The 24,774-nt window shown below is 52.1% G+C and overlaps 2 protein-coding genes across 2 annotated transcripts; both read left to right on the top strand.

The window, feature by feature from the left end:
- Positions 1-333: 333 nt before the first annotated feature.
- Positions 334-2,398, top strand: MIND_00602400 (AP complex subunit beta; the record flags this gene model as incomplete). The annotated part of the gene is made up of 8 exons (XM_037362779.1): positions 334-413; positions 462-473; positions 527-571; positions 619-839; positions 890-1,069; positions 1,118-1,205; positions 1,329-1,656; positions 1,703-2,398. The coding sequence occupies 8 exons, from the start codon at positions 334-336 to the stop codon at positions 2,396-2,398; spliced, it is 1,650 nt and encodes a 549-aa protein (XP_037220700.1).
- Positions 2,399-15,850: 13,452 nt separating this feature from the next.
- MIND_00602300 (uncharacterized protein) lies at positions 15,851-16,384 on the top strand (the record flags this gene model as incomplete). Its single annotated transcript, XM_037362778.1, has 4 exons — positions 15,851-16,048; positions 16,104-16,216; positions 16,276-16,319; positions 16,368-16,384. 4 exons carry the CDS (start codon positions 15,851-15,853, stop codon positions 16,382-16,384), a joined length of 372 nt encoding a protein of 123 aa, XP_037220699.1.
- Between the last annotated feature and the right edge of the window lie 8,390 nt (positions 16,385-24,774).

Genomic DNA, 24,774 nt, shown 5'->3' with positions numbered 1-24,774 from the left:
GCAAACACCTGCGCTGCCGCCCGGGACAGCCTGCCCCTTCCGACATAACACGGCCGCGCTTCCCTTGGCGCCCGCCCGAGTTGGCACCAACGGCTAGGCAACGGCACGGGTACGGGTGCGGGTAGCGATTATGTTACCCGCTCATGGGTACCGACAGCCAGTGATCGTCATGAGATGGCAGTGCTGTCACTGGAGTGACAGCACTTGATCGATCGATTGACCGAGCTTGTCCGCCAAACGCAAGCATTCTGGCTCTGGCGCAACCAGCCGGGCCTCGACCCAAGCCTCCTCCGGGGACCCTGAAGCAACAACTCCTGCAGCTGAACAGCTCAAATGAGTCCGCAGCTCCCGACTGCCTGCCAGGAAGACAGACGTGGGGAAGCCCGGGAAGAGGAAGCAGACGGGCGACACAGGTGCGTGAAGTGTCGGAAGATGATTCTCATTGCTGACAATCTCTTCAGGCGCCAAATCGGGTGGATCGAAGGCTGATGGGAAGTCAACGGCAACCCAGCTCATTCGCCACTAGCTGGCTCAGCACTCCACCCGCCAGGCTTTTCCAAGTCCACGTCGGGTACGGCGGCGTTGATTGCACCCATTGCGCAACTCACTTCTGTCAAGTCCAAAAGCACCGGGAAAGCCGCTGCTGTCCGGTCTCCTGAGTCGTACAACACCCTCAAAGAGAAGCGGGCCATCGACTTCGCCCTGGGGCCGGGCGAAGCAGCTGCCTATGCAGGCGTTTATGCTGTACATGTCGGGCAGCGGAGTGCAGATATTCAGCATGGGCATCGTCTTCATGCTGCTCCTCAGTCCATTCAAGAACATTGCTGGAATGAACCAGGGTGCGTGGCTGCGCTACCCGCATTTCTTCTCAGCCGACTGACTTCGCCAGCATTCGCCCAGTTTGCCCCGACCACGGCCGCAAATCCCAAGTCGCTCACGACCCTGATCGGCCAGAAGACGCTATTTATCTTGTGCATTAACGCTTGTGGTCGGACTTTGGAAATGTCGGTCTATGGGGTTGCTACCGACTGGGACAGGCGATTGGCTAGCATTCGAAACGAGGGGAATAGTGCGTCGATTCTGCTTCAGCTCTTCAATGTTGATTGACCTTGTTTAGGCACCAGAGACCGTGTTATTCTGACTTATGTACTGTGGTACAGCACTGCATATAGATTTTACTACGGGCTCCATCGAATCCCTATCAGGTGTGAGTTCCACTAACGACTGTCGGAAGCGAAGACATACCCTGGATGGAAGACAGAAAATGTTTACATTTTCCTTTTACGTGCAGCGACACTGACGCGAAGAGCGTTGAATGCCGCAATCAGTTCCTCCCGCTTTATGAAGTGGAGTTTTCGCTCGGGACAAACCTCCATCACAACCTTCTCTCTCACTTCCTCCGACACCCTCCCCTCCCCCCATCCCACCTGGCGTGCCCTGACCAGATGGGCCTCTGATGAGCCCAGAACAGTAACGTCAAAGGACATCCTCATCACTGTCGTAGAACTCGTCTTCTTCGTCGGGCATGAGCGTTGTGAAATCGACTTTGTAACGCACTGTCTGTTGACCGATCTTCTAGTGGTTTACCTTTTCCTCGTCAGCTACGGGCGCTCCAAGCCGGAGCAAATACACCTGGTCATTCCCAACTTCCTCCAGGTGCGCGGTCAACACTGTCTCAATGTTTCCTTCTAACTTTGCTAAGGACTGCAACGATCGTAACCCGCTTATTCGGGCGTTGGCCATCCGAACGATGTCCTACATCCCCATCCCGGTCGTGACAGACGCGCTGAACGACAACTTAAGGTACTGTCTGAAGGACAATGATCCTTATGTTCGCAAAATGGCCGCTATATGTGTTGCCAAACTCTATGCGGCCGACCCACGCAGGGCAGAGAAGAGTGGGTTTGTGGAGATGCTGCGTGACCTTATGCTCGACAACAATGCCACCGTTGTCGCCAATGCTGTTGCAGCGCTTTCCGAGATCGGAGACCGCCAGGACGGTGTCATTTTCAAGCTCAATTTGACGACGAGCAACAAACTGTTAGCTGCCCTAGACACTTCCCCGAGCACACCATTTTCGCTCGCCTGCTATAACGATCGCGTTGGCACCCCTTCCCCTCGACTCTTCTCCGTGCCCTCCGTGGCCAAAATTGCACTATTTTCCGCTGGAGGGCGCTATCGACGATCACTACGTACATCTTTTCCCCTGAGGAGGGGAGCCTCTGGGGGCGGGTCACGGGCCATTCTTTCGAGCGGGCAGGCGTCGGCGTCAAAAAAATGGGTTTTGGCCTGGGTAGCGGGAATTTTTCCTGGCCTGCGGCGCCAGTTGCAGTTGAACAGAACCTTCCTCACCACCGTTCTCCAATTTCGCTCGCCTGCGGCGCTGACTGGCATCTAGCTCAACGCACCTTGCTTCGAAGTTTGCACTGCTGCTGCCTCGCTCGGCCCATCGAGCGCGACATCATTCACCGAACCCCCATTTTTCACTGACATCTCACTGCCGACTCTTCCTCATAGCCATTGCCTTGCCCCTCGGAGTCACATCCCCACACCAAAACTATGTTATTTCCGGCAGGAGCTCGCAACATGTGCAACACTGCCATGGTATCGGTCTTTGTCGGGTGTGCTGGAGAGTATTTTAAATGATTTTGTAATTTGGAGTTGCTTGACTTTACCAACAAAGCATATTTATGCCCCTGCTGGTGCCAGAATGTAAGTTGAGGACTGGAAGAATGTATGAGCCGTTAGATAGATTGGGAGTAGATATGATAATTGTTCAGGTTATTTTTCTTTTGTGGAATAGACAGGTCCACAGAGGTCTTGCTTAAATGGTATCCCAATCAGAATCCCAATCAATGATAGTCTCAGAATGTGATCAAAATATTCCAGCCTGGAACATGTGATATATTCCAGGCCGGAATATGGAATGAAAACATGAGGCATATTGAGAATATTCCACGGATCTGCCCGACATTTTCCGGGCTGTCATATACATGGCAGATGGTGAGAAAATTAAGAATATTCCACGGATATTCCTGTTATATTCCAGCCTAGAAAATGGAATGAATACAGCCTGGAATATTCATAATATTCTCAACATATTCCAGGGCGGAATATGCTCCATTGCCCGCAGTGTTATCCTGGCATCCAAGATTTCCTCGACTTCCCATTCGGGGACTCCGTCCTCTAGTTCGGGGGGCGGTTCGTCGTAGCCGGGTCGTCCATCGAAGGGGTCGTCCTGAGCGGGCTTGAGCTTAACAACGGGGAAGACGGGGTGGAGCTTGGAGTAACGCGGGGGGAGGTCGAGCTTGTAGGCACCTTTGCTAACCTCTGCGAGCACCTTGAATGGTCCAAGGCGCTTGTGGGAGAACTTCTCGGAGGGCCGAGTCGTTCTGATGTCAGAAGCGTCCAGCCAAACCTTATCACCAACTTGAATATTCGGAGCGTCCGAACGTTTCCGATCGTAGTACCGTTTATACTCGTCTTTGGCTTTAACGAGTGCGGCCTTTACCTCGGAGACGCCGTTAGCTATCCGGTCGTGAAACTCGTTTACCGACTCCAACTCTGAGCGGGCGCCTGGCTCGAAACCCATTCGGGGGAGCCGGCCAGTGTCCGTCATAAAGGGTACCTGTTGAGTGGAGGAGTGAACGTGGTTGTTATAGGCGAACTCAGCGGCAGGGATAAGCTCGTCCCAGTCGTCTTGTTGGTAGTTGGTGAAGATCCGGATGTACTGCTCGAGCTCTTGGTTAACGCGTTCAGCTGATATAGCTAGTTCTATGCAAAAGATGTTGGCTACTGCCACACAGGTGTAATGCAAAAGATGTTGGCAAGGGCTAGAAATTCAGGTTTATTCTAATATTTTTTAACTTTTTAATTTATTTTGAGCTGCCTGGGCCTTGGATCATGATGGGATTGATGGCATCTAGATATGTCTTGCCATGTGGAAGCATTTTTGATGAAGATCAATGGTTTTGATGAATCTATGGTGTTACATCAGATGTGACATATCATCCCATCAATTTCATTATTCTGTATTACAGCCTTGTCCTAATGTTTATCCGCATCATCGGCCTGAAGAAAAGGTGATTAGCTTACTATATATGGTGTTATATTAGTCATATCTATCTATTTAACCCTATAAAAATCGATTTTTATTTTACAGCCTAGCTGTTCCCAACATCTTTTGCATTACAGGGTATGGCAGTAGCCAACATCTTTTGGAAAGAACAGGGTATACCTGGTGGGATTACCTCGTCAAGGATGTCCACATGGCGAACATCGGAGGGGAGCGGACAATCCCGAGCCAAGTGATTGGGGTCGCCACATCTGAAGCAGGCTCGACGAGGGGCGGCCCCGAGCCCTAGTACGATCCAACTCCATAGGGACGGGAGCCGGAGGTACCGGGACGGGGGCGCGGGCCGCGGGTGGCGCAGGTGCGGCCACTGGGCGGATGGGGAACGGAGTTGCCGAACGGGCGATAGGGAACGCGCCGCGCGGAGCCCCCGAAGGCGTCCGCGGGGTGGTTCCTTTGATGAGCTTCGCCCGCACCAAGGCTTCGTATTGGCGGAAGGCCCGAGTGCGCCAGCCCAGATACTCACGGAGGTCTGGGGGGTCGTTCGAGGACGTGATGCCATTGTTGATCAGGGGGTCAAGTCCATGGCGGTACTTGGTCACCTTAACCAACGCGTCTTCGAATCCGGCAAGGTCCATTAGGTCCTCGAAGTCGTCGGTGTATCCGTAGACATCCCGCGTTCCCATGTGGTAACCCGCGCTCTCCAACTTGGCAAGCGCAAGGTCCTGCTCGTTCTCCTCAACGAACCGAAGGCGAAACTCGGAGAGGAATAGGTTCCACCGAGGGAAGGGGAAGGGGGTTTTGCTCCCATGACGCTCTGCCCACTGCTGAGCAGGTCCCTCCGCCATATAGGACATGGCGTAGCGGACGGCCTTTTCTTCGCTCGGCTCTCCGTCGACCACGAAGGCTTCCGGGGCAAGCCGGGCGTAAGTCTTGACCGCGTATAGGAAGGCGCGGCCGCGTTTGCGATCTCCGTTAAACGCAAACGGGGGGTTTGGTCGTAAGACCAGTTTTGAGGCAACAGTAATGTCACCAAATAACGCATCCGCGTCGATGCATTTTCCGCCCCAGAAAATGCACAGAAAATTTGAAATTTTCTGAAGATTTTCTGAAGATTTTCCGAGAATTTTCTGTCACGGAAAATTTGGAATTTTCCATCAATCTTCTGAGAATCTTCTGGAAATTTTCCGGGTCAGAAGATTTCCAATTTTCTGTCACAGAAAATTTTCAGAACATGTAGCACTCGGATCTGTGATCCGGCCAATGACATTTTTTCCCGGCATACACATTGGTTATCAAGGCAATCAGTCGGACCACAATATTCACTCTGATTTGTTGTAATTGCATGTAAGTATGCATGTAAGTACACAAGGGTATAATATTCATACTGATCATGCCGCGTACACAGCCTTTGGCCCAGCAGCAGGGCGGTGGAAGCAAATGCAGGTGTGTTAACTCATTGGACATGCTGGGCGACAGGCTCGGGAGGTCTGTGATATTGTCATGAGACGAGCAACAAAGACAAAAGCAACAGAGAACGCACCATGTTCTTCATCCGGAGAAGCCCTCTGCGTGCGCATGCGCTGGTCGTGGATATCTGTCAGCATTCTCGCCGCTAGCAAGCGACTGGGTGGGTAAGGGTGGGGGGCGGTCGTGGTCAGAGTCCTCTGTCAAGCTTGATAGATAATCGTCGTTAGTCGTGGAACGGACAGCCTCATGAGTGCTGTGAATGCCTAAGCTGGAGTGTCCCAAGAGTGGGCGTAGGGCAGAGGACGAGGGCAGCTGGTTGCAGCTATCTTGATAAAGGGTCAGCATTCTCAGTGCCGACACGACTTGACAAGGCCAGAACGAACCCAGCCAACTTGTGGACTTTGGAGCTCAGCGAGAAGCCAAGCCCAGCGGTGAAGCAATGGTTTGCGTTGGCAGCAATGGCTTGTGCCCTTAGCGCGACTCACTCGCTTAGGGATGAATGGGAACGGGACACAGCGTGAACTTGAATCAATTGCAGTCCGTCAGATTTGCGAATGAACTTACCTGCGGGCGGAACAGGGGGGCTAATTTCCGCTGAGGACTCGACTGGAGAGTGTTTGACGTCTTTGAGGCGTCCCTGATGTGTCTCGGCGGCGATTTCTGAAGAAGGCGAGGCAGACAGGCGGAAGTCCTTTAAATTGACACGGATGTCATTCGTCCAGTTTCGCGCCGATGTGCGGTCGCGGTCGCCACGCTGCGGCGAATTCGACAAAGGGGAGGCTTGAAGACGGTGGGAATCAAGATGATAGGTCATCTGTGTGGCGGGCGTCGCTTGGCGCATCAGGGTGCCAGTGCTGGGCGCACTTTCACGGCAGAAAGTTAGCACGGGCAGAAAAGCACAAACAAGATAGCAAAACACACACACCTTGTGTTGACAAGCACAGCGAGCGGGCATTTCTGGGCCTGTCTCATTGGCCTCGACATTCTCCCCAATCGTGCGTCTTTGTTCGCCGTCGTCATTCCCCCGCTGACCTCCTTTCGCCTCCAGTGCTTGTCTGGAAGTGATATTTCCCCCCGTTGCTGCATGTCTCTTGACCGTTGTGTTCTCACGGCTGACCTTCATCGACAGGCTTCGCTCGGTCAGCAAGGCTTCGCAACAGCATCAGAATCACGCCCTGAAGGTCGTTCACATTTGGCGTTAGCAAAGCCAGCTTGGCACTGGTAGTTTTCAGCCTCACACTACGGACATTAATGTATTTTCTGCCCCAGAAAATGCACAGAAAATTTGAAATTTTCTGAAGATTTTCTGAAGATTTTCCGAGAATTTTCTGTCACGGAAAATTTGGAATTTTCCATCAATCTTCTGAGAATCTTCTGGAAATTTTCCGGGTCAGAAGATTTCCAATTTTCTGTCACAGAAAATTTTCAGAAAATGTAGCACTCGGATCTGTGATCCGGCCAATGACATTTATTCCGGCATACACATTGGTTATCAAGGCAACCAGTCGGACCACAATATTCACTCTGATTTGTTGTAATTGCATTTAAGTACACATGTAAGTACACAAGGGTATAATATTCCCGCGTACACAGCCTGTGGCCCCGCAGCAGGGCGGTGGAAGCAAAGCAACATACAACACAACATGTGCGCCCTGATGCCTGATGTGGCTACAAATCCTAGTTAGACATAAGGGCAGTCTCAGCCTAGCGCCAGCGCTTACGCGCTGGGACGTCTTGCGAGGCCCTGACCCATGGTCCCGCCACAGCTGGTATGAGTGCAGGTGTGTTAATTCATCAGACATGCTGGGCGACGGGCTCGCGAGGTCTGTGATGTTGTTATGAGATGAGCAATGAAAGACAAAAGCAACAGAGAACACACCATCTTCTTCATCCAGATAAGCCCTCTGCGTGCGCATGTGCTGGTCATGGATATCTGTCAGCATTCTCGCTGCTAGTAAGCGACTGGGTAGGTAAGGGCTGGGGCGGTCGTGGTCGGAGTCCTCTGTCAAGCTTGACAAATAATCGTCGTTAGTCGCAGAACAAACGGTCTCATGAGTGCTGTGAATGCCTAATGCTGGAGTGGGAGGCGCAGGGCTCCCGAGAGAAAAGTTGTGGGTGTAGGACAGAGGACGAGGGCAGCTGGTTGTGGATATCTTGATAAAGTGTCAGCATTCTCAGTGCCGACATGACTTGACAAGGCCAGAATGAGCCCAGCCGACTTGGAGACTGCGGAGGCTCAGCGAGAAGCCAAGCCCAAGGCGACAGTTTGCGTTGGCAGCAATGGCTCGTGGCCTTAGCGCGGCTCACCCGCAGTTGTTGAGGACATGCGGCGGGCGATGGTGAGCTACAGAAGGAGATCAGGTAAGTGTTGTACTTGGCGGCTTCAGACTCACTAGTCAATGGCCAGGCAAAGCCAGAGGGCAGCAGAAGGCGGCAGCTTGCCGGTGCACCTGTCATTCCCTCTGCCACTCTGGAATGACCGGAGCTCGTGGCTTTGCATCAGCGAGCAAACTGGGCTGGCTTAGTTCAACTGGCCATGGTGAAACGAGGCGCTTAGGGTGTTGTGGTGGGCAATGAACAATAGGGTGGCGAGCCCACCTCGAGTGAGGGGCGATGGAGACCTGAGACGCGCGCCTGTGTTGGGTGTCATTGCGGATGTGGGCGGGCAAAGGGGCAAAAGACGTTGCAATCTTGACTTTCATGCTGCGTGCATGTCTCGGGGACCGGGGTTGTTTGGTCTGGCTAAATTGAAGGTGAGTTTGTATCCCAATATATTCACACACCTGATCTTAGTGCTTGCCATTATAGGCCCGCTTTTCTGCGAGGTGTGAGAGCCTGGACTAGTTTGGGTTTGGATGTGGTTGGTTGGGAGCAAGGGCAAGGCCGTCGTCTGCTATAGGCGGCATTAGCACTTATCTGGACGTCATAGTGATGTACGCACCACTGGACGCTCTCCGCCCCACGGCCATTTCGCTCCTCTCGCAGCACCTACAACCTCCGCCTGCCCGCGCGCGCACGATATCGGGCTGCTTCTGCTTGCTGTGAGTAGTATCCACAATTAGCGACTGCGACTGGATTATTTGTTAATAAAGCAAAATTCCAGATGTAAGTTACGCACCCAATAATGATATATCCAGGATCCTTGGTGGGGCGGTCAGGTGTGGACATGTTGTCCAGGTCCGAGTCCACGCCGAGGCGGAGGTGGACTGACTCCTTGCTGGACACAGGGTCTGTGGCAGTGCAGTGTGTGGGGGGCGGCAGGCGGGGCAAGGAGTCGAGCGAGCTGGGTGCTATGGAGATCTCAGGTGTGGGTGGGAGTCAGGACAGGCTCGGCTGGACCGATTAAGTAATCAGTGTTTCAAAACAGTGTAACACTGTGACATACCGGTTCCCACAAGTCAACACCACGTCTATTGGCTCCCCAGCCCGAGCCTGTTCCCAACCTATACCCAGCTCGTCCGATTCCTTGCCCCTACTCCATGTCTGACCGCAATATCTTTGCATTGGCCTTGATGCCTCCTTCTCGCGCGTTCCCGTTGTCTGTCGTATCGTTGCTGACTTGGTTGTAGCTGCTCGTTCTCGCCGCTTCCCACTGGCTCAAGCGTCGGCCTTGGTAGCAACAGGCTTGACCATTGTGAGTGGTTCATACTCTTTTCGTGAGCGTATCTTCTTACCTTGTCTAGGTTGTTCCCTTGACATCAGCGCCAACGCCTCTGAGGTACAACCTATATTCGATGGGTGAGTGTCTGCAACTGCTCGACAAATGCACGCACTTACTTTCTTCCGGCTCAATCCCTCCGCGCTCCCATTCCTGGCCGTCCACGTTCCGTGTTTGAAGTCTTGCCAAGATTGGTGAGTTCATGTTTCCCTTGTTCTCCAGCTTACTTACCGTGTCCAATCGCTCCCCAGACTCTCCGCTCGCAAGGGCCTTCACATCCTTCCCAGCAACGCTGTCGAAAACCGGAGCTTTCGCGTTCGAAGCCTTGTCAAACTGGGTGTGTCCCTCGTGCTTCTTTCGTTTGATAACTCTCTTACAATACCTCGCGCCCCTCTTGTTCGTCGACTCACTCACCATATCCAATCCCTCCCCAGACCACGACACCCGCCTCCGCCTCCCGCTCGCCAGGGTCTTCACATTCCATCAACACCGTCTGGGGAGCGCTATCAACGACAAGCGAGTCAGCGTCAATGTCGAGAACGGGACGAGGAGACAACACACCATTCGGGCGGCACTGAACGGAGGCACCCGCGCCAGGGATGCTGTAAACGAAGATCAGCACGGTGACGCGGATGGAGAGCGAGAAAGGTATGGCTGATACCACCCGCTTTGCTTGCTGACTCTTGCCAGTGCTGTATGTACACACTGTCGAAGAAGGGCAGCGCGCGCAAACGGTCACTGGCAGATTTTCGACATTACTGGCCAATCTCCTCTCTTTCTAACTTGTCGTCTTCAAGCTCGGTGGAGATGGCGGCAGCAGCGGAAAAGGCGGTCCGGGACGTGGTGGAGGGTAAACGCCTAGAGTGAGGGAGGCTTTCGCAGCTGGAAGGAGTCTTTAGCCGCTGTAGATACATTCCCGGGGACTTGCCGTTGAGTTGGCGGTCCTTGTGCTGTTCGCCGAGCGCAAGGCGGGACGCCTTCTAGTTTGAGGCATATGCGGGCGGGTCGGTGCAGCGAGCGAGGAGGGAGGGTTCGGTAAGCGACACGTGCTTCGGGTCCCGGCCCGCCGCCCCGCACCTCGCATTGCCGCAGGCCCCGAGGAGTCAGTCCCCCTCTGACAACGTGGACAATTAATGCTTTCGTTGGGCCACCGTCGCCAAGGAAGTTGGCATACTAGTCATCATTCGACCTGGGTGTGTCCCTTTGTTACACCTTCTGCTCTCTCTGACACCGGCATGACAACAGGCCGTATGTAAACGCGGAAACGGCTGCAGGTGGTATACCTGGTTGGGCAACAAACGTCCCAGGATTAGCACCAACCAAATTGTATCAAGCCGCATGGGAACCATAGTGTGTATTTTTTGCGAGTTTTCATCTTGACTCAAACAAGACATTTCAGCGTCTGGGCTTTCGCGGAGGCCACTGCTCCCTTTCAGTACCCCGATGGACCTGTTATTGCCATCCAAAGCGAGAATGAATATCTGACCAGTGCGACCGCGCATATCGCTGGTCTCAACGAGCACATGCAAGACATCATCAATGTCCTTCGAGCTGGCGGAATCACCAAAGTACCAACAATTTACTCTATGGCAGCGACTCTTACCCGTTGGGCTTCGATTGCGACAAACCAGAGGTTTGGTCTGAGCTGACTACTCGTATGTTTCTTGTTTATATGCCGAGTAACGACCTGTGAATCCTAGGATTCTTCCACCGCTTCTTGATGACCAAATCGAGCGGTGGAGATTGAGAGGCAAGATTGAAAGGCAATCTCGTCCACATCTTGTATTTATTCCAGCTGCAACTCACAACCTGTCGTTTGAGAGGCACCTTGTCAAGCCGACTTCTTCGTCGATCACGCAACACGCTTGCCTCATAAGCAAGCTCAACGACAGCATCACCGCGTTTCCGGCCCCTCCTCCCTCTTTTTTCCTTAATCGACCTTCCCAGTCCCGACGATGCCACCGCCATCTACATTGACCGAGATACCCGCATTCAAATCTTGGACACGATGGCCCATCTCCCCCAGGCCGAGAAAGAGCAATGTGGTGCTTTCTTGGTCCGTTCAATTCCATTCCGGTTCAACCATCAACTTATATCTCGCTAGCGCGACGAACGAGTCCTTATTGTCTGCTCAGACGACATCGACTCGATTGTTCCACTTTGTGCCGACTTCGAAGAAAAGCTGGTCAAACTCGTCTGGCGATCTCGAACGGCGTCTGCATCCATCATCACCGCTGGCTCAGTCCCTGCTTCGGTTGCACCATCGACTACCGCTTCTGATGTCAACCTTACCGAAAAACCTTCCCCTCCTTCTCTCCCTTCCGTTGCCGAAGCTGCCACCACTGTGGCTACCACTGCTCCACCTTCCCCCAAGTCACGATGGTGGTGGAGTTGCGGAAAACGTTCAACAACACCAGCCCCCCGCGATATCGAGAGACAATCTACCTCCGGCTGTGAGACACGTCCTATCCGACTCTTTGCTCCTTTTTACGGAGGGTTGGGTGCTGGGCTTTCGCTGTGTAAGCTTCTGTGCATGACAGTTCTCCGAGAATCTTATGCTTGAGCAGTCTTTATCTGCAGTGGTTTCGAGATCCTGCTGACAGAATGGCGCATGGATGGCAACGCTTGTCGTTTCGCCCTCATGGTTACGGCTCCCTTCCTTGTCTGCGTGGCTCTGGTTCGTATCAACGCCACTTCCAACTCCGCCTTCTAACTTTATCCGCCGTAGTTCTTCGCGCTCCAAGTTATTGGAGCCATTTCGTTCTTGTGCGTAATCCGACCATTGCTCTCCTTGCCTCTCTTCTAATAGTCATGCAGGATTGGTCCCGTTGCTCAATACTACGAGAATTCCCGGTACTATTCTGCCGTCCGTCCCGAGCCCAATCCCGCTGTCGATCGAGCACTCCCGCACGTCACCGTTGAGTTACCCGTCTATAAGGAAAGAACGATGTATGTTACATGGCCCTTTTGCTTTTTGCCTCGGTTTCCCACTGGCGATTCCGCCTCTGGCAGTGACGCAATCAGAGTGGTTGGTCAAGAGAAGAACTCGGAATTGTGACTCTTGCACTGCTACTCGACTTGCACTGTTACTCGATAACTTCCACGACAAGTCTTTGTACGCTTTCAGCAGTCAACGCGTTGGTTATTCTTATTGTCACCGACGTCTGAGCTGACCAAACTCTTCAGCTTCCCAGGTGTACCAGCAACTCATCTATCTCGAAACAATTTGCGATCTCCACCCAAGCTTGCCCACGACCTCGATGGACTCTCTGTCGAACTAAGTGCCTGCGACAAAGAAATAATCCACCTCCAACCCCAACTCGCAGACGCTAAACTCCTCCACAAACGATTGAAGGAAATCCAGCATACCACAAAGAGTCTGTGATTTCCGATTCGTCGATTGCCCACAGATCTGCTCGTCATAATCTTTAACCACGTCTGGACTGCCTTTGATTCTGACCTGTTATCCAGCGGTCTATGGCACCACTGGCATAGTGAATTCCCACACGGCTCATTCGATTGGCTGCGGCTTGCGATTGCTCCTTCTCATCGTCTCGCAGGTCGGCAAAGTTGATTTCGGTGCGCTTCTGGGTGAGTTATGGACTAGTGGATTTTGAAGTATCATACTGACCCACATTATTTTCGCAGGCAAAGCCTTTTCTTGGAATTTCACCCACCCACGTCGCTTCATCACCCGCCGTCGATATAAAGTGACGCCACGACCTCCCTCCTGCATCCCGCTGCTGATTCCCGCAACACCCTCTGTGGCCATTTTCTGGCGGTCAAAACATGTCCCTCTTACACCGGACGTATTTCTCTTTCGCGGGAACGATAAACGGTGTACCATAATGCGCTTTTCTTACCCCACAGCCTCTTCCCCCGCAAACCACGACTTCGCCAACCATGATTCATATCCATCCACCACGGCAAATTGCTCTGGGCATATTTGACGGCTCCCTTCTTAAGCTCGGCATCCCCTTCGTCGGCACCTTCATACTGGGGACGTTTCCTGCCCTATTTTTGCAGGGGTGAGGAAGCGCGGTCTTCCCGGGATACAATCTCAACTCCCCCACGCTCCTCATTTGGACTGCCAAATGTTCCCGAGAAGCTATTGCTCTCCCCGGCGGTCTTGACCTCTGACTTCTTCACTGGCACGAATGACTTCCACGATGACCATTCACATTACTCTAGCAGATGCTTTTGTCCCGCTACCATCCTACGCCGTCTAATATTGTCCTCCTATCCTCGACATCGTCATTCGGTCCGCCTTATCCGCATCTACCACCACCTCGACATAGAAGTCGAGATAACGGCTAAAATGCTCACGAATCCGTTCTATCCCTGCTTTCGACCATGTACGAATTCTCCCGTGCAAACTTTCGAGTGCGAGCGAACGACTTTCTCGATACAAATTCGAATCTCAAGATGCCCTTCATCATCCTTCCATCGAAATATCGCTATATCTTGCGCTATTTCCAGATCTAGCCCCAAACTTCCTCCAAACCTCCTCTCGCACACTGGCATTTTTCGTCTCATCAACGCGCGAAATGACGATGAGTCCAGGGACAATCATCGTCGTTACCCTCCTTAATCGACAAATGCGCCGATACAAGCAATTTGACGTCCCTTCCTCTTTATGCATCATAACCATCGACTCCCTTAACGGCAATACTCTGCTGTGTTCCCCGCCAGAGCCCACGAACGAGATCATGGCCCCATTCTAAATTTACTTGCTGGGCCAGGTCATGAGCACTGTCTAGACTCTATCTGAGCTCGTTCTGTGGGGAGCAAAAGCCAAATACGCCGTTTGCTTCTGATGACATAGCGGATCGGGTATTAGCCAGAGAGCCACCTTCGCAACAACACTGTGGTGTCCTATCTCGGATGACAAACGCTAACGTTTGTCTGTGAGATCAGCGTGGAGTTGAGGGAGACGGCGTATGGGCTGCAATACGAGGAATGATGATGGGGCCGATCTAGGATGTCGGTTTTGGGGCTTTTTGTCTGAGTTGACATGAATTTGTTTGCATGGCACATATACTTTCGGTTTCTGTCATTCCCCGCGCGATACTTTCCTACGAATACCTACATTGCAGTACTTATCTCGGATTGATTTTCTCGAGCAACTTCAAGTTACATATTATTTCCCAGTCCTCGACACGTATAAAATACCTACAACCCCGTTCTGGAAGAAGGGCCGCAGCACCCGGAGCAGACGATCGAAGAAGTACAGGCCTAGCGAGGGGTACAAGAATATTGCTCGCTGCGAAGCTGACTTAGACTCTTCATTGATGGGTTGAGGGTGACTTACTGGAATTCGGCAGTGTGGACGTAGGCGCCGGCTAGCACGATGCTGTTTTGTGTAAGTTGATGATCAGACACGACTAAAAACAGAATGCTCACATTGCCCCCAAGAAATGTGCCACAAGGAATACCTCGTAGCTGCGGTTACGGATAGGTCGTAAAGACAAAACGGCGAGCAAGGTCAAAGTGATCGCGGCCGTGAAGCCCATGCGCAGCCACGATTCCTCGGGACTAATTTTCGTTCGCAGTCCGCCTGGACAACGGCTAGAGAAAGAGTTGGCCAGCACGACACTTGTTAATGGGTTGTACCTTTCTCATCCAGCCTCCTTTTGCGTTTTCCTGCTGACCATCGTCCACAGATCGCCGCAGAAATCCCGTTTGCGATTGCCACCCAGGCTGGTGTGTGTGTGTGTGTGTTGCTCGCTTTTGACATTGCTGCTGATCGGTTGATTCTGTAGGGCTATTTTCCGACGGTGGCGCCGAGTTTCTTTGGTGGTTGCATGGTGCGGGCGAGTGCTGGAGGGTGTAGTCAGGAGGGTGTAGTCAGAGTTCCCGCCCGCAGTAAAGGTCTCGCTGCTGAGGCGAGCGGTCCAGCTTGCCAGTAGAAGGAGCGCAAGCGGCTGACGTTGAAGCAGGGCGCGGCCTGTGCTTTCAGGGCGGCTTTGGGCGGGCTTGTCGGGGACAGCGAGCGGGAGGACTCAGGAGGAAGAGAGAACCGGAGTGGTTGGTCAGCGACACGTGCCCACCGATAAAACGTTTTCTTCAGGCGGCCACACACTCACCCTTGCTTCCCTGCTCGCGGCCTCCCTCGGCCTGCCGCCGATCCAAGTTTTGAGATTCGAGTTGGAGTGGGACGACGAAAGATCGGCGGTGTAACGTGTTGTCGATGACAGACTTGCTTCTCACTCTCCGATATTAATGGCAAGTAGTTTAAAATACACAATTGCAAGCATAATCACTAGTAGTACTGTTCTTCGGCTCTCTGAAATCCTGATTCCCGTCCTTCCGTGCAAGCTGGCAGCTGAAAACGGGCAATCTCAATCAGTCGTACCACCCAGCGCTTTACAGGTTACCAATGCGGCCAGAGCACGATCCAAGACAGTTCAAGTGCACTTCTCGCATCGCCCCTTGGCTGAGCGCGAACACATTTTGATACTAGAAATGCGTGATGCTGATACCCAAGCGCGCGCGCGGAACCGCGAGCGGCCGGCGAGATTTTACGTGTGGCTTTGAGGCGCGGCGAACTTTTCAACTGAGTTAACATGCGGGCGGACGACGAAAGATCTGCACTTCCTTCCGCAAACGCGTGACGTCCACGCCACCAGCCTTTTTTCCGCTCTGATATCATGGGCTGGTGGCCGTTCTCGTCTGCTGCGGAAGAACCACCTCTGCCCACGCGCCAAGACCGCCAGGCGTGCTGGAACGCCCGCGACGCCTACTACACGTGTCTAGACTCGGCGGGTGTGGTGCGGCCCGGAAGCGAGGGCCCGAAAGTGTGCAGGGCGGAGAACCGGGTGTATGAAAGGAGTTGTGCACAGAGCTGGGTGAGCCTTCACCAGCCGTTTTTGGGGAGGGACGGCTAATGACAGAATTTGGCAGGTCAAGTATTTCAATGAGCGGCGCAGACTAGCGTTTGCCCAGAAGGACATGATTGCGCAGGCCAACGCCCAGAATGCAGCGGCAGCTGCCAGTGCCAGCGGTAGCACTAAGAGGTGACATCGGTGAGTTGTTTGAACAGACAGACAGTTTTTTCGCGACTAAACGCTGGCAGGCGGAATAACTTGTCCGATGTCCGTCTTTTGGTAGACCCGCCGGGTGAGTCCTTACCCGTTCACTGCCCTTTTCTGGCTCATTCTCAATCAGGCCGCGCTAGCCCCTAGCCAGGGGGACCGTTTATCGCTCTTCTCCTGCATGTACCTTCCCCCATAATACCCACGCTGCTCTGATATCACCTGCGCGTCTTGATTTCGTCCCCCAGTGGCCTCATCATCGCCAGAGTGGGTATCTGTATTCTATCCACTCTTAATCCAAACTGACATTGTTTCAGTTGGATGCGTCATGATCATCGGGCTTGACTGTACAGGGCAGCAGAGGTTGACGCTGGGGATGCAAGCCTTCGGTCTACGAGTGGTGTTTGTGTGTTTGAATACGAGACTATTCATCATGCCCCGTCCTATTCCCGCACATCCATCCCCGCAAAGTCCCGACTTTCGTCAGCCCCATCACCACTGCGACACGCAACAATTTTGCATCAACTTAAAGGGGGGGGGCAAGCGAACAAGCGAGGACTTCTACTTATGCTGTTGCGCCGACAGCATCTTGCGGCAACCTGGCCAAGGTCTTCCTCAGATACGAGACTGTCTCCGTTTTCTTGTCCGATTTCAATATCACCAACCACTTCTTGCCTGCTGCCGGGCCGTCTTTGTGCAGAGCGACAGCGCGCCGGGCACTGCCAGGCAGCCTTTGCGCAGCGCGACTCATCAGGCTTGGCGATACCGTGTTTGATAATCCACGAGGCCTCACTGGCACAGTACGCCTTTTTACTTTGTGCTGTCAGCAAGTGTTTTGTTGACAAAGCAAAAAAGACTTGCTCGCAGAATAAAACCAACAGCAATAACGAGGAGAGTTCGTCGCGATCCTCCGCATCTCAACGAGCGTTTCCCACTGGACCTGACCCAAAACTCCGACAGACGCAAAACAAGCTCACGCAGATCGAAATCGTCTCCCTAGTCACTACTAGATTCCGCGTCTCTCTGCTTTACGATATCCTTCAGGACGGTAGTTGGCCGTTGCCCCAAGCAAAGACTGATTCGTCTTCTCTCGCTGTGGGCTGCGGGCACATCACAAGTGGTTTTGACATGGAGCTCCCCACACGGTGTTCTCGGTTCCCGACTCAAGCACAGTTATCAACTTATACTCCATTCAAGTTCAGCCACGTATGATAGTTCACCTCTTGCGGGAACATTGGACGGGCTGTTGTTCGAACATTCTGCATCGTCGCTCGCGAGTTGGGATTCCATATATTTTTCGGGCAGATGGAGCTTCTTGTCCGCAGCGAGGTTGCACACCAGTTGAACCAGCAGTTTTGGGACTCTGAGAACGAGAGGGTCAGCGTTACAACGATGTTCGTCCCCAGTCGTGGTCGAGGAACCTGAACAAGGTGAATACAGCAAGAAATCTAGTCATACAAGACGGCATCCAGCGCCGAGGTGAGCCAGGTGACTTTACTGGTATGTTGAGCTAATGGTTGAATAGGAGATACACATATTCTCAAGTAAGCTTTCGTTATTTCCGCATGAACGACGAAATTAGTGTCATTTGTCTTTTATCCGGCTTATCACTATGGCACCAGAAATGTAGCTGGCAATGCTAGTGGGATCCAGAGCTCTTCTTTTGCGCGACAAGCAAGCTGTGAGAAGCCCATCGCAGTCTTGGGCTCCGAGGGGCATATCTCAAATTTGGGTGGCTCAATCCAGTTCGAAATCTATGAGTCGTCATCAGTGTGATTCCCTGAACGATTTTAATGGAATGTAATTTGCATAGGTACGAAGCAGCACTTATCAATGACAACTCCAAACTTCAAAAATGGGGTTTAATCGTATGTTTATGAGAGAAGGCGATGCTCATGATGGCAACTGGGAGCTCAAAGCGTGGTGCGAGGACCATCGCTCACGACTCTTATCTTCGTTGGCAAAGCTGGAACCCAGCGACATACTTACCGTAGCTGATATCCCTTTGCATGTCTGGGGGTGGCAAGTATCTGAGAAATGTGTAAGCAGTCTAAGATTTCTCCGGTTTGATACTTAGGTTTCAAACAGAATATATCCGCACCTTACGAGTCGGAGCTAGTAATGGCTTCCTATTCAAGCATTCTGGATTCCTGTTAGGGGTCGTCACCAGCATGGAGCACGGATACTACCTTGAAGATCACAAGGCCGTATACTATACGATGTCATTGAACTGGCGATTCATCATATCGCAGCCTGAGCATTCCTCTCCCCGTTCCCAACCAAGTTTGTCGGCGACGAGGCAGTTCAAGACGTCGACATCGTTTCCCTGTGGGCAGCTATTCTTAAGGCGCACTCCAGTCATTGGATTGACAACGGCTTTTGTGTAGATCAAGTCGTTTTTGGATTTGATGGTAGAGAGTGAGGTAGACAGAACATATTGCAGCAGAGCTGACCCTGTTGCAAACAACTTCTTCGTCATTCACAAAAAGTAGTGAGGGTTAGTGGCTAAGAGTAGGCGCACCAATGTGTCCGGGACGAAATGGGAGAGTGGTCCAACTGATTGCCTTGATGGCCAATTGGTATACCGGCACAAATGTCATCGGTCGGATCACAGATCCAAGTGCTACATTTTCTGAAAATTTTCCGTGACAGAAAATTGGACATCTTCTGACCCGGAAAATTTCCAGAAGATTCTCAGAAGATTGATGGAAAATTCCAAATTTTCCGTGACAGAAAATCCTCAGAAAATCTTCAGAAGATCTTCAGAAAATTTCAAATCTTCTGTGCATTTTCTGGGGCAGAAAATACATTAATGTCCGTAGTGTCACTGTCTGACCGCGCTCTCCCCGCGCCATTCGACGTGGCCGTTCCGGTCATTGTCGAGCCGGAACTGGGGTGCTCGTTGGTGCCGGTTTCGTTGGCACTGTTGGCGCTTCCAATTTGTCGAATGCCGCGTTGGGCGGAACGCGCCCGTTCGGCGCCAAAGCAAATGAGCTTCTTCAGTGTCCCAGCGGGGAAAAGTCGAGGCGGTAAGTACATTAGGTTGTTGCCAGTGTTGCCAAGCGTTTGGTGTCATTTGGGCCTGGGTCCTCGTCGGTCCTCGGGACAGCCTCGGCCAGACGGCGTGGGCGGGTAGCGGGCGGTCGGAGAAAAAGGGTGAGCGGACCAAGTGAAGCGGCACGTTGCGTTTGCGTTGCCTGGTCGTCGTCCAAGCTGTGACAGCCTCGACGGTGGTCTCGGGCTGTTAGCGGGACGGAGGAAGCGGGAGACAAGCAGCAAGTGTGGTTGATAGGCGGCACGTGGCGCCTGCAGGCCCGAGTAGCCGAATTCACTCCCACGCTGCCTGTCCTTTCGTGCTCTTTTCTTTTCCTCGCTCGTCGGCCGCATGAGGAGAACGGCAGTGCTCGTGAACAACGGCCGCGGGGAGCATGGTGTCGTCACACGCGCTGGCGGCGGCGCTAAGAGAAGACAGACTGTGGGGAGCAGGGCTGGACGTCGTGGATGGGGAGCCGCATGTCGAGCCAGATGGTAGAGCGGCATTGGATAGTCCAGCTTGCGATTAGGTATAGTCGATGGTGGGGGAAGGGGAGATGGCTTTGACGGGATATGTTTGCCGATTCAGTCACCGGAACCTTCTTGATTGCTTGTCGAGACGAGTGGGACGGCAAGTCGGTGAGTTTGCAGCCGTCTTGTTGAGCTGTTTTTGTTATTGCGCGGCAGGACGGGGAGTTGTTGCTTGGTTAAGCTGGGGAGAAGTAGTCGCCTTATTACGATTGTCGATAGTGCCGCTTGTTTCGAGAGTCCTCTGGGGCTGAGCTGCCAGGTTTATAAGTTGTTGCTGCTATGAGCTATAGTAGTAAGTACTAGTAGCGCACACGAGTTCTCGTTAGCCGCGAGCGGCCTGCGGTTTGTCATTGTCGTTCAAGAGCCTGCAGGCCGGCACAGGCAGCAGTGTTGAGGTTGGTCCTGGTTGGAAGCCCAGCCGTCGTCGTCGTTTCGAAGAAGTGATGGCCATACGCGTGTGGCTGTGGACCGGCCAACGGAGCCAAATCGGGAACCCGGCCCGTCACCCACTTCGACCGTCTTCACCGACTCTCATGTCGCTGCACGATCTCGCTGTTGCGGAAGGCGAGGGTGTGGTGCTTGACAGTCCTTTTACAACTGGTACTGTAGCTGCAAGAGAAGGTGAGTGATGGCTACAAATGTAGCTGTTTCTGACAGCTCTACAGTTACTTGCAAACACGACTAGCTCGTGTCTTGTGATCTCGGACATGCGTTGACTCAAGGACAGCAGGCCGCAAGCGCCACTGGCGGAGGCCAAGTCTGCTTGCGACAGAAACATGTATGTGACAGTGTTACGACAGTGTTACACTGTTTCAAAACACTGATTATATAATCATAGTCGGCCGTCGCTTGATCTGGTGGGACATGAGAGTGATTAACAAGTTTAAAGCATTGACTGAGGATATTGACTTGGGAAGGTGGGATGTCGACTGCACGGCCGCATAAGCAAGTGAAGAAAGATAGTGAACTCTCAGTCTTGCCCAGGGAAAAGAAGGAAAGTCGTACATGTCGTAAGACTCTGAATGGTCTTTTATAGTGGTCACTTTGGGGAAATATTCCCCCCTGCCATATATGTGTACATTTTTCGCGTTTAGCACAATTTTTCCTGTATTTCTCGGTGGATTTGACTGTAACTGACCATGATAATATAAAATTATATGTGTTACTTCTATAAGACATTTCCAATTTAAAAAAAGTTACATGCTTGGACTTATGTGGCATTTATTAATGATTGCCTTTTTTGGTTAAACTTTAAAAGCCATTAGAAAAGAAACAATAGTCACTGTATTCTATATTTTTGTTTAGCTGTAACAGATCATGACAGTATATAACAATTTGCACAGGCCACTGTCTACAGACTACAGTTCCAGGGTTCAATAACTACTATTGACTTGTCTAGTAATCTTGAAATTGGAGGCATTTCTGTATCAATTCCAGAGATATCCAGGCTACTTACTGTCAATTGAACCTAATTAAGCAGGCAGTAAGCCAAGGCTCAGTATCTGCCTTAGACAAACCGAAATTTGGGTCAATCCATTGTCAATAGTCTTGGTGATATGTAAATGAGGTTTGGCTGGGGATGCTATAATAGCCCATTGGGCCCTGGGGTGATGGACCCGTTCAGCCACTAGTGTTATGTAGAAAAGTTGTGCCATGTTGCGGAAAAGTTGCACTGTTAAAATAAATATGTCGCTGAGTCAGCCCGAGTGGCCCTGCGCTTTTTCTGCTAATGGTGTAACAAAATTTATTGTGCTACCTAAATTATGCAGAAAAATCGTGCAAAACACGAAATTTGTGACAATATGTGGTGGGGAATATTTCCCCAAAGTGACCACTATAGGTCTTTAAAAGTGATGACACTTTTTGAAACAAATTGTAAGGGGAGGCCTGAGATCAAGGTCCTGGCAGGGGAGGATCCAAAGAGTGAATAAGGGTAGACGAATACAAACAAGGCTGACCTGGCAGGGGAGGATCCAAAGAGAAGAAACTCTGAGGGTCCACCTGCCAGGCAGCCAACTATATACTACGCTCTTGATGCGCCAAGAATGATCGTTGCTCCATGCAATATGCCCGTGCCATGTCGCATGCCAGGTCCCAGGAGGATCTTCTTGCAGATCCTGATGTATTACCTACGTTGATTCCTATCGGTGGACAAAACGACGGTCGCTTGGGCATCACGTAGGTAATTGATGGACAGGTGTCTGATGCCGAGATGCGATGGACAGATGCCAACGTGGGGGTTCCCCTGACATCACCCCCCCTTTGAATGCGGCGTCCCGGACGCATAGACTGGAAAGGGATGGTGTCGAAGGTCGCAGAGGCGATATGCCGCGGTTTGCTGGGGTACCTACGATAGAACTCCACGATCTTGTCCTGGGCAAAGACGCGGTCGCAGCGGACCCACTGGTCGTGCGACGCGTCGTAGCCTTTCCACCTGACGAAGTAGTTTAGCCGTCTATACCTGATCCGCGCGTCCAAGATTTCCTCTATTTCCCACTCCGGGACTCCATCCTCGAGGTCCGGAGGGGGCTGGTCATAGCCGGGGCGTCCATCGGAGGGGGTCGTCTTGAGCGAGCTCGAGCTTGACGACGGGGAAGACCGGGTGGAGCTTTGAGTAGCGCGGAGCGAGGCCGAGTTGCCACCAGTCGGTGCGCGACGGACCATCCGCTTGAATCCGAACTGACCTTCCCAATAGAATGTAAGCACTGCAGTCGTCGGCCGACAGCGGACAGAGAGCAGAAGCCCTGCGCTGCTGGGCCAGGACCTTTGTGCACGCGGTGCCGCCGACAAAAGCAGAAGTGCGACCTGTGCGACGCACAGGAGGCGCGTCGGAGGCTCCTCGAGCAGAGGTTCGCCTCGGGCGGGGGCTCTCGCTCGGAGCTCGCGCGTTTGCGCCGTAGGGTGGAAGAGTTGGAGACTGGGTTGGGGGCATTTGGTGATGGGATGAAGGGGATGACGACTGAGTTGAACGCGACGCAGGCGGCGCTCGACAATGCGCAAGAGATGATAGTGCGTAAAACCGACTTCAGCGGAGAGTCCGAATACTAACTCACTTCCAGAGAGACACCAACGAAGACGTCGACAACTTGTTGTCGTATGCCCACGGCAACCAAAATGCCATCTTGGCTTTGGCACGCTGATGAGGGTGGATGACGGGTGGGGAGACCGGAGATGAGACCGACACTACACAACTAAAACCCAACAACAAAACAACAAATAGTCGTCTTGTCTGAGCGGTAACCGTATAACACCGTTCCAAACGTCCAACAACCACCAATAACCGTCTCCTAATACGAGTGCAGAACCCTGGGAACAGAGCCTGTACACGGGTGTGCAAGGTTGTAGGGTAGATCGAATGAAATCTAGTTAAAGATTTGTTTTGTGGTCGTCCTTAAGCGTACTATCGACGAAATCCAGCAATAGGAAAGCGCCAATACGATGCCCAGAACCGTTTATACTCGTTTGGATCAGGAACTAACTGCCTTAAACCCAAGGAGTCGTCTCAAGTCAGGAACTAACTGCCTTAAACTCTCGACCGCCAACCGAAACCAAGTGTACGCCAACCGAAACTCTCTTATACGGCAACCGGAACCCTCAACTCTTTGATCACAACGCCTTTTTACTTGAATGAAAGAGCTAGCAGGATGATATTGACAAGCTAGATCCCCAGATGCACCTAGTAACGGGGGCAATCCGTGAATCGCTCAAATACAGGACAGAGATATAAATACTAAAACAGAAAATGATAAGATCAGGTAAATCGCCACAACAGAATGATGGTCCATGTGCATAATTTGTAAGGTATCGTTTCGCCATAAGGCCCAGAGTCGAAAATCCAGGTCTAGATGACCGGTAGCGGTGTTTGGTGTCAATGACCTTTGTAAATCCTCCTTTATTGCGACCGTCTATGCGTTTTTGTGAACGGTCCGCTAACCGTTGTTGTTATCGTCGTGTTGCTCCACTTCCTAGCTTTCCATCAATATCCATGACTTGAGGCTAACCGCCAGACACCGTTAGGCAAATCTCTTAACGAGATAATCGCAATCTATTGTCGAGTTGTTCGGTTGGACGGTTGCGGGTTAAGGTCGCCGCGATTTGCAGCCAAGCCCTCGTTTCCACTGAGTCATGTTTCCTGTTTAACCGCACCTCCACATGTCCTTGTCCTTGCGTAAGTTCTGAAACCGCATTCCAATGCTGTCAGGGACTGATCCGTTCGAAGCCTGGTTGAACCTTCGTCGGAGCGTTCTGAGTTCGAGTCCCAGCGCGTGCCAGACCGAATATGCCTTTTAGTTTACACTCCCTTTTGGTATATATATAAAGGATTGGATGGATCCTCTATGTTGATTGGGCTCTGCTGTTGTTTTTGGTTGTTGTAAGAGTCGTTCTGAACGGCCAGTTGCTATCAACAACGGTCGAGTCGAAACGCCTCCTCGCAGATATCTCCCTAACTGGCCATTCGGGACTCATGCCAGTTCCTAGACATGCGCTGTACCCATGAAACGAACAAAAACGGTGGTTTTCTATGTGTGTTCCAAAATGCGGCTTATCATCTCCCCCATTTTTAAATCCCGACTGTCCCCAGTCGCTTTGGCAATACTCGCGTTCGGCTACATCGCTTGTTCCCTCTAGCCCATCACTCTCCTCTGTTCTGTTGTTCGGGAACGGGAACTGTTTCGTTCTCGTAACGGAACCAAACTTCGCTTCTCACGTCACAACCTCATGCCTGCCAAGCAAAGGCGTTTCCGCAGATCCTTGATCCTCGCTCGAACAATGAATTGCTTCCGTTTAGTCTCACAGTAGCTCGACCCTGCGTGTCCGGGGAACCATCATTTTCCAATCGTCTTTTCCAAACAACGTCAACACGACTGAATAGAGCTCGTGTTTTTCCGCGGCAGTGTCCTTGAGCTAATTTTCCCCAAGTCCGGTTCGGCATTCAAAATTAAGCTTCAGAAGCTTCATTACAGTCACGTTTTCTT

Source organism: Mycena indigotica, assembly GCF_014461135.1.
Source record: "Mycena indigotica strain 171206Taipei chromosome Unknown Mind.scaff0005, whole genome shotgun sequence".
NCBI classification, from domain to species: domain Eukaryota; kingdom Fungi; phylum Basidiomycota; class Agaricomycetes; order Agaricales; family Mycenaceae; genus Mycena; species Mycena indigotica.
This window is presented reverse-complemented; position numbering and strand designations above follow the sequence as displayed.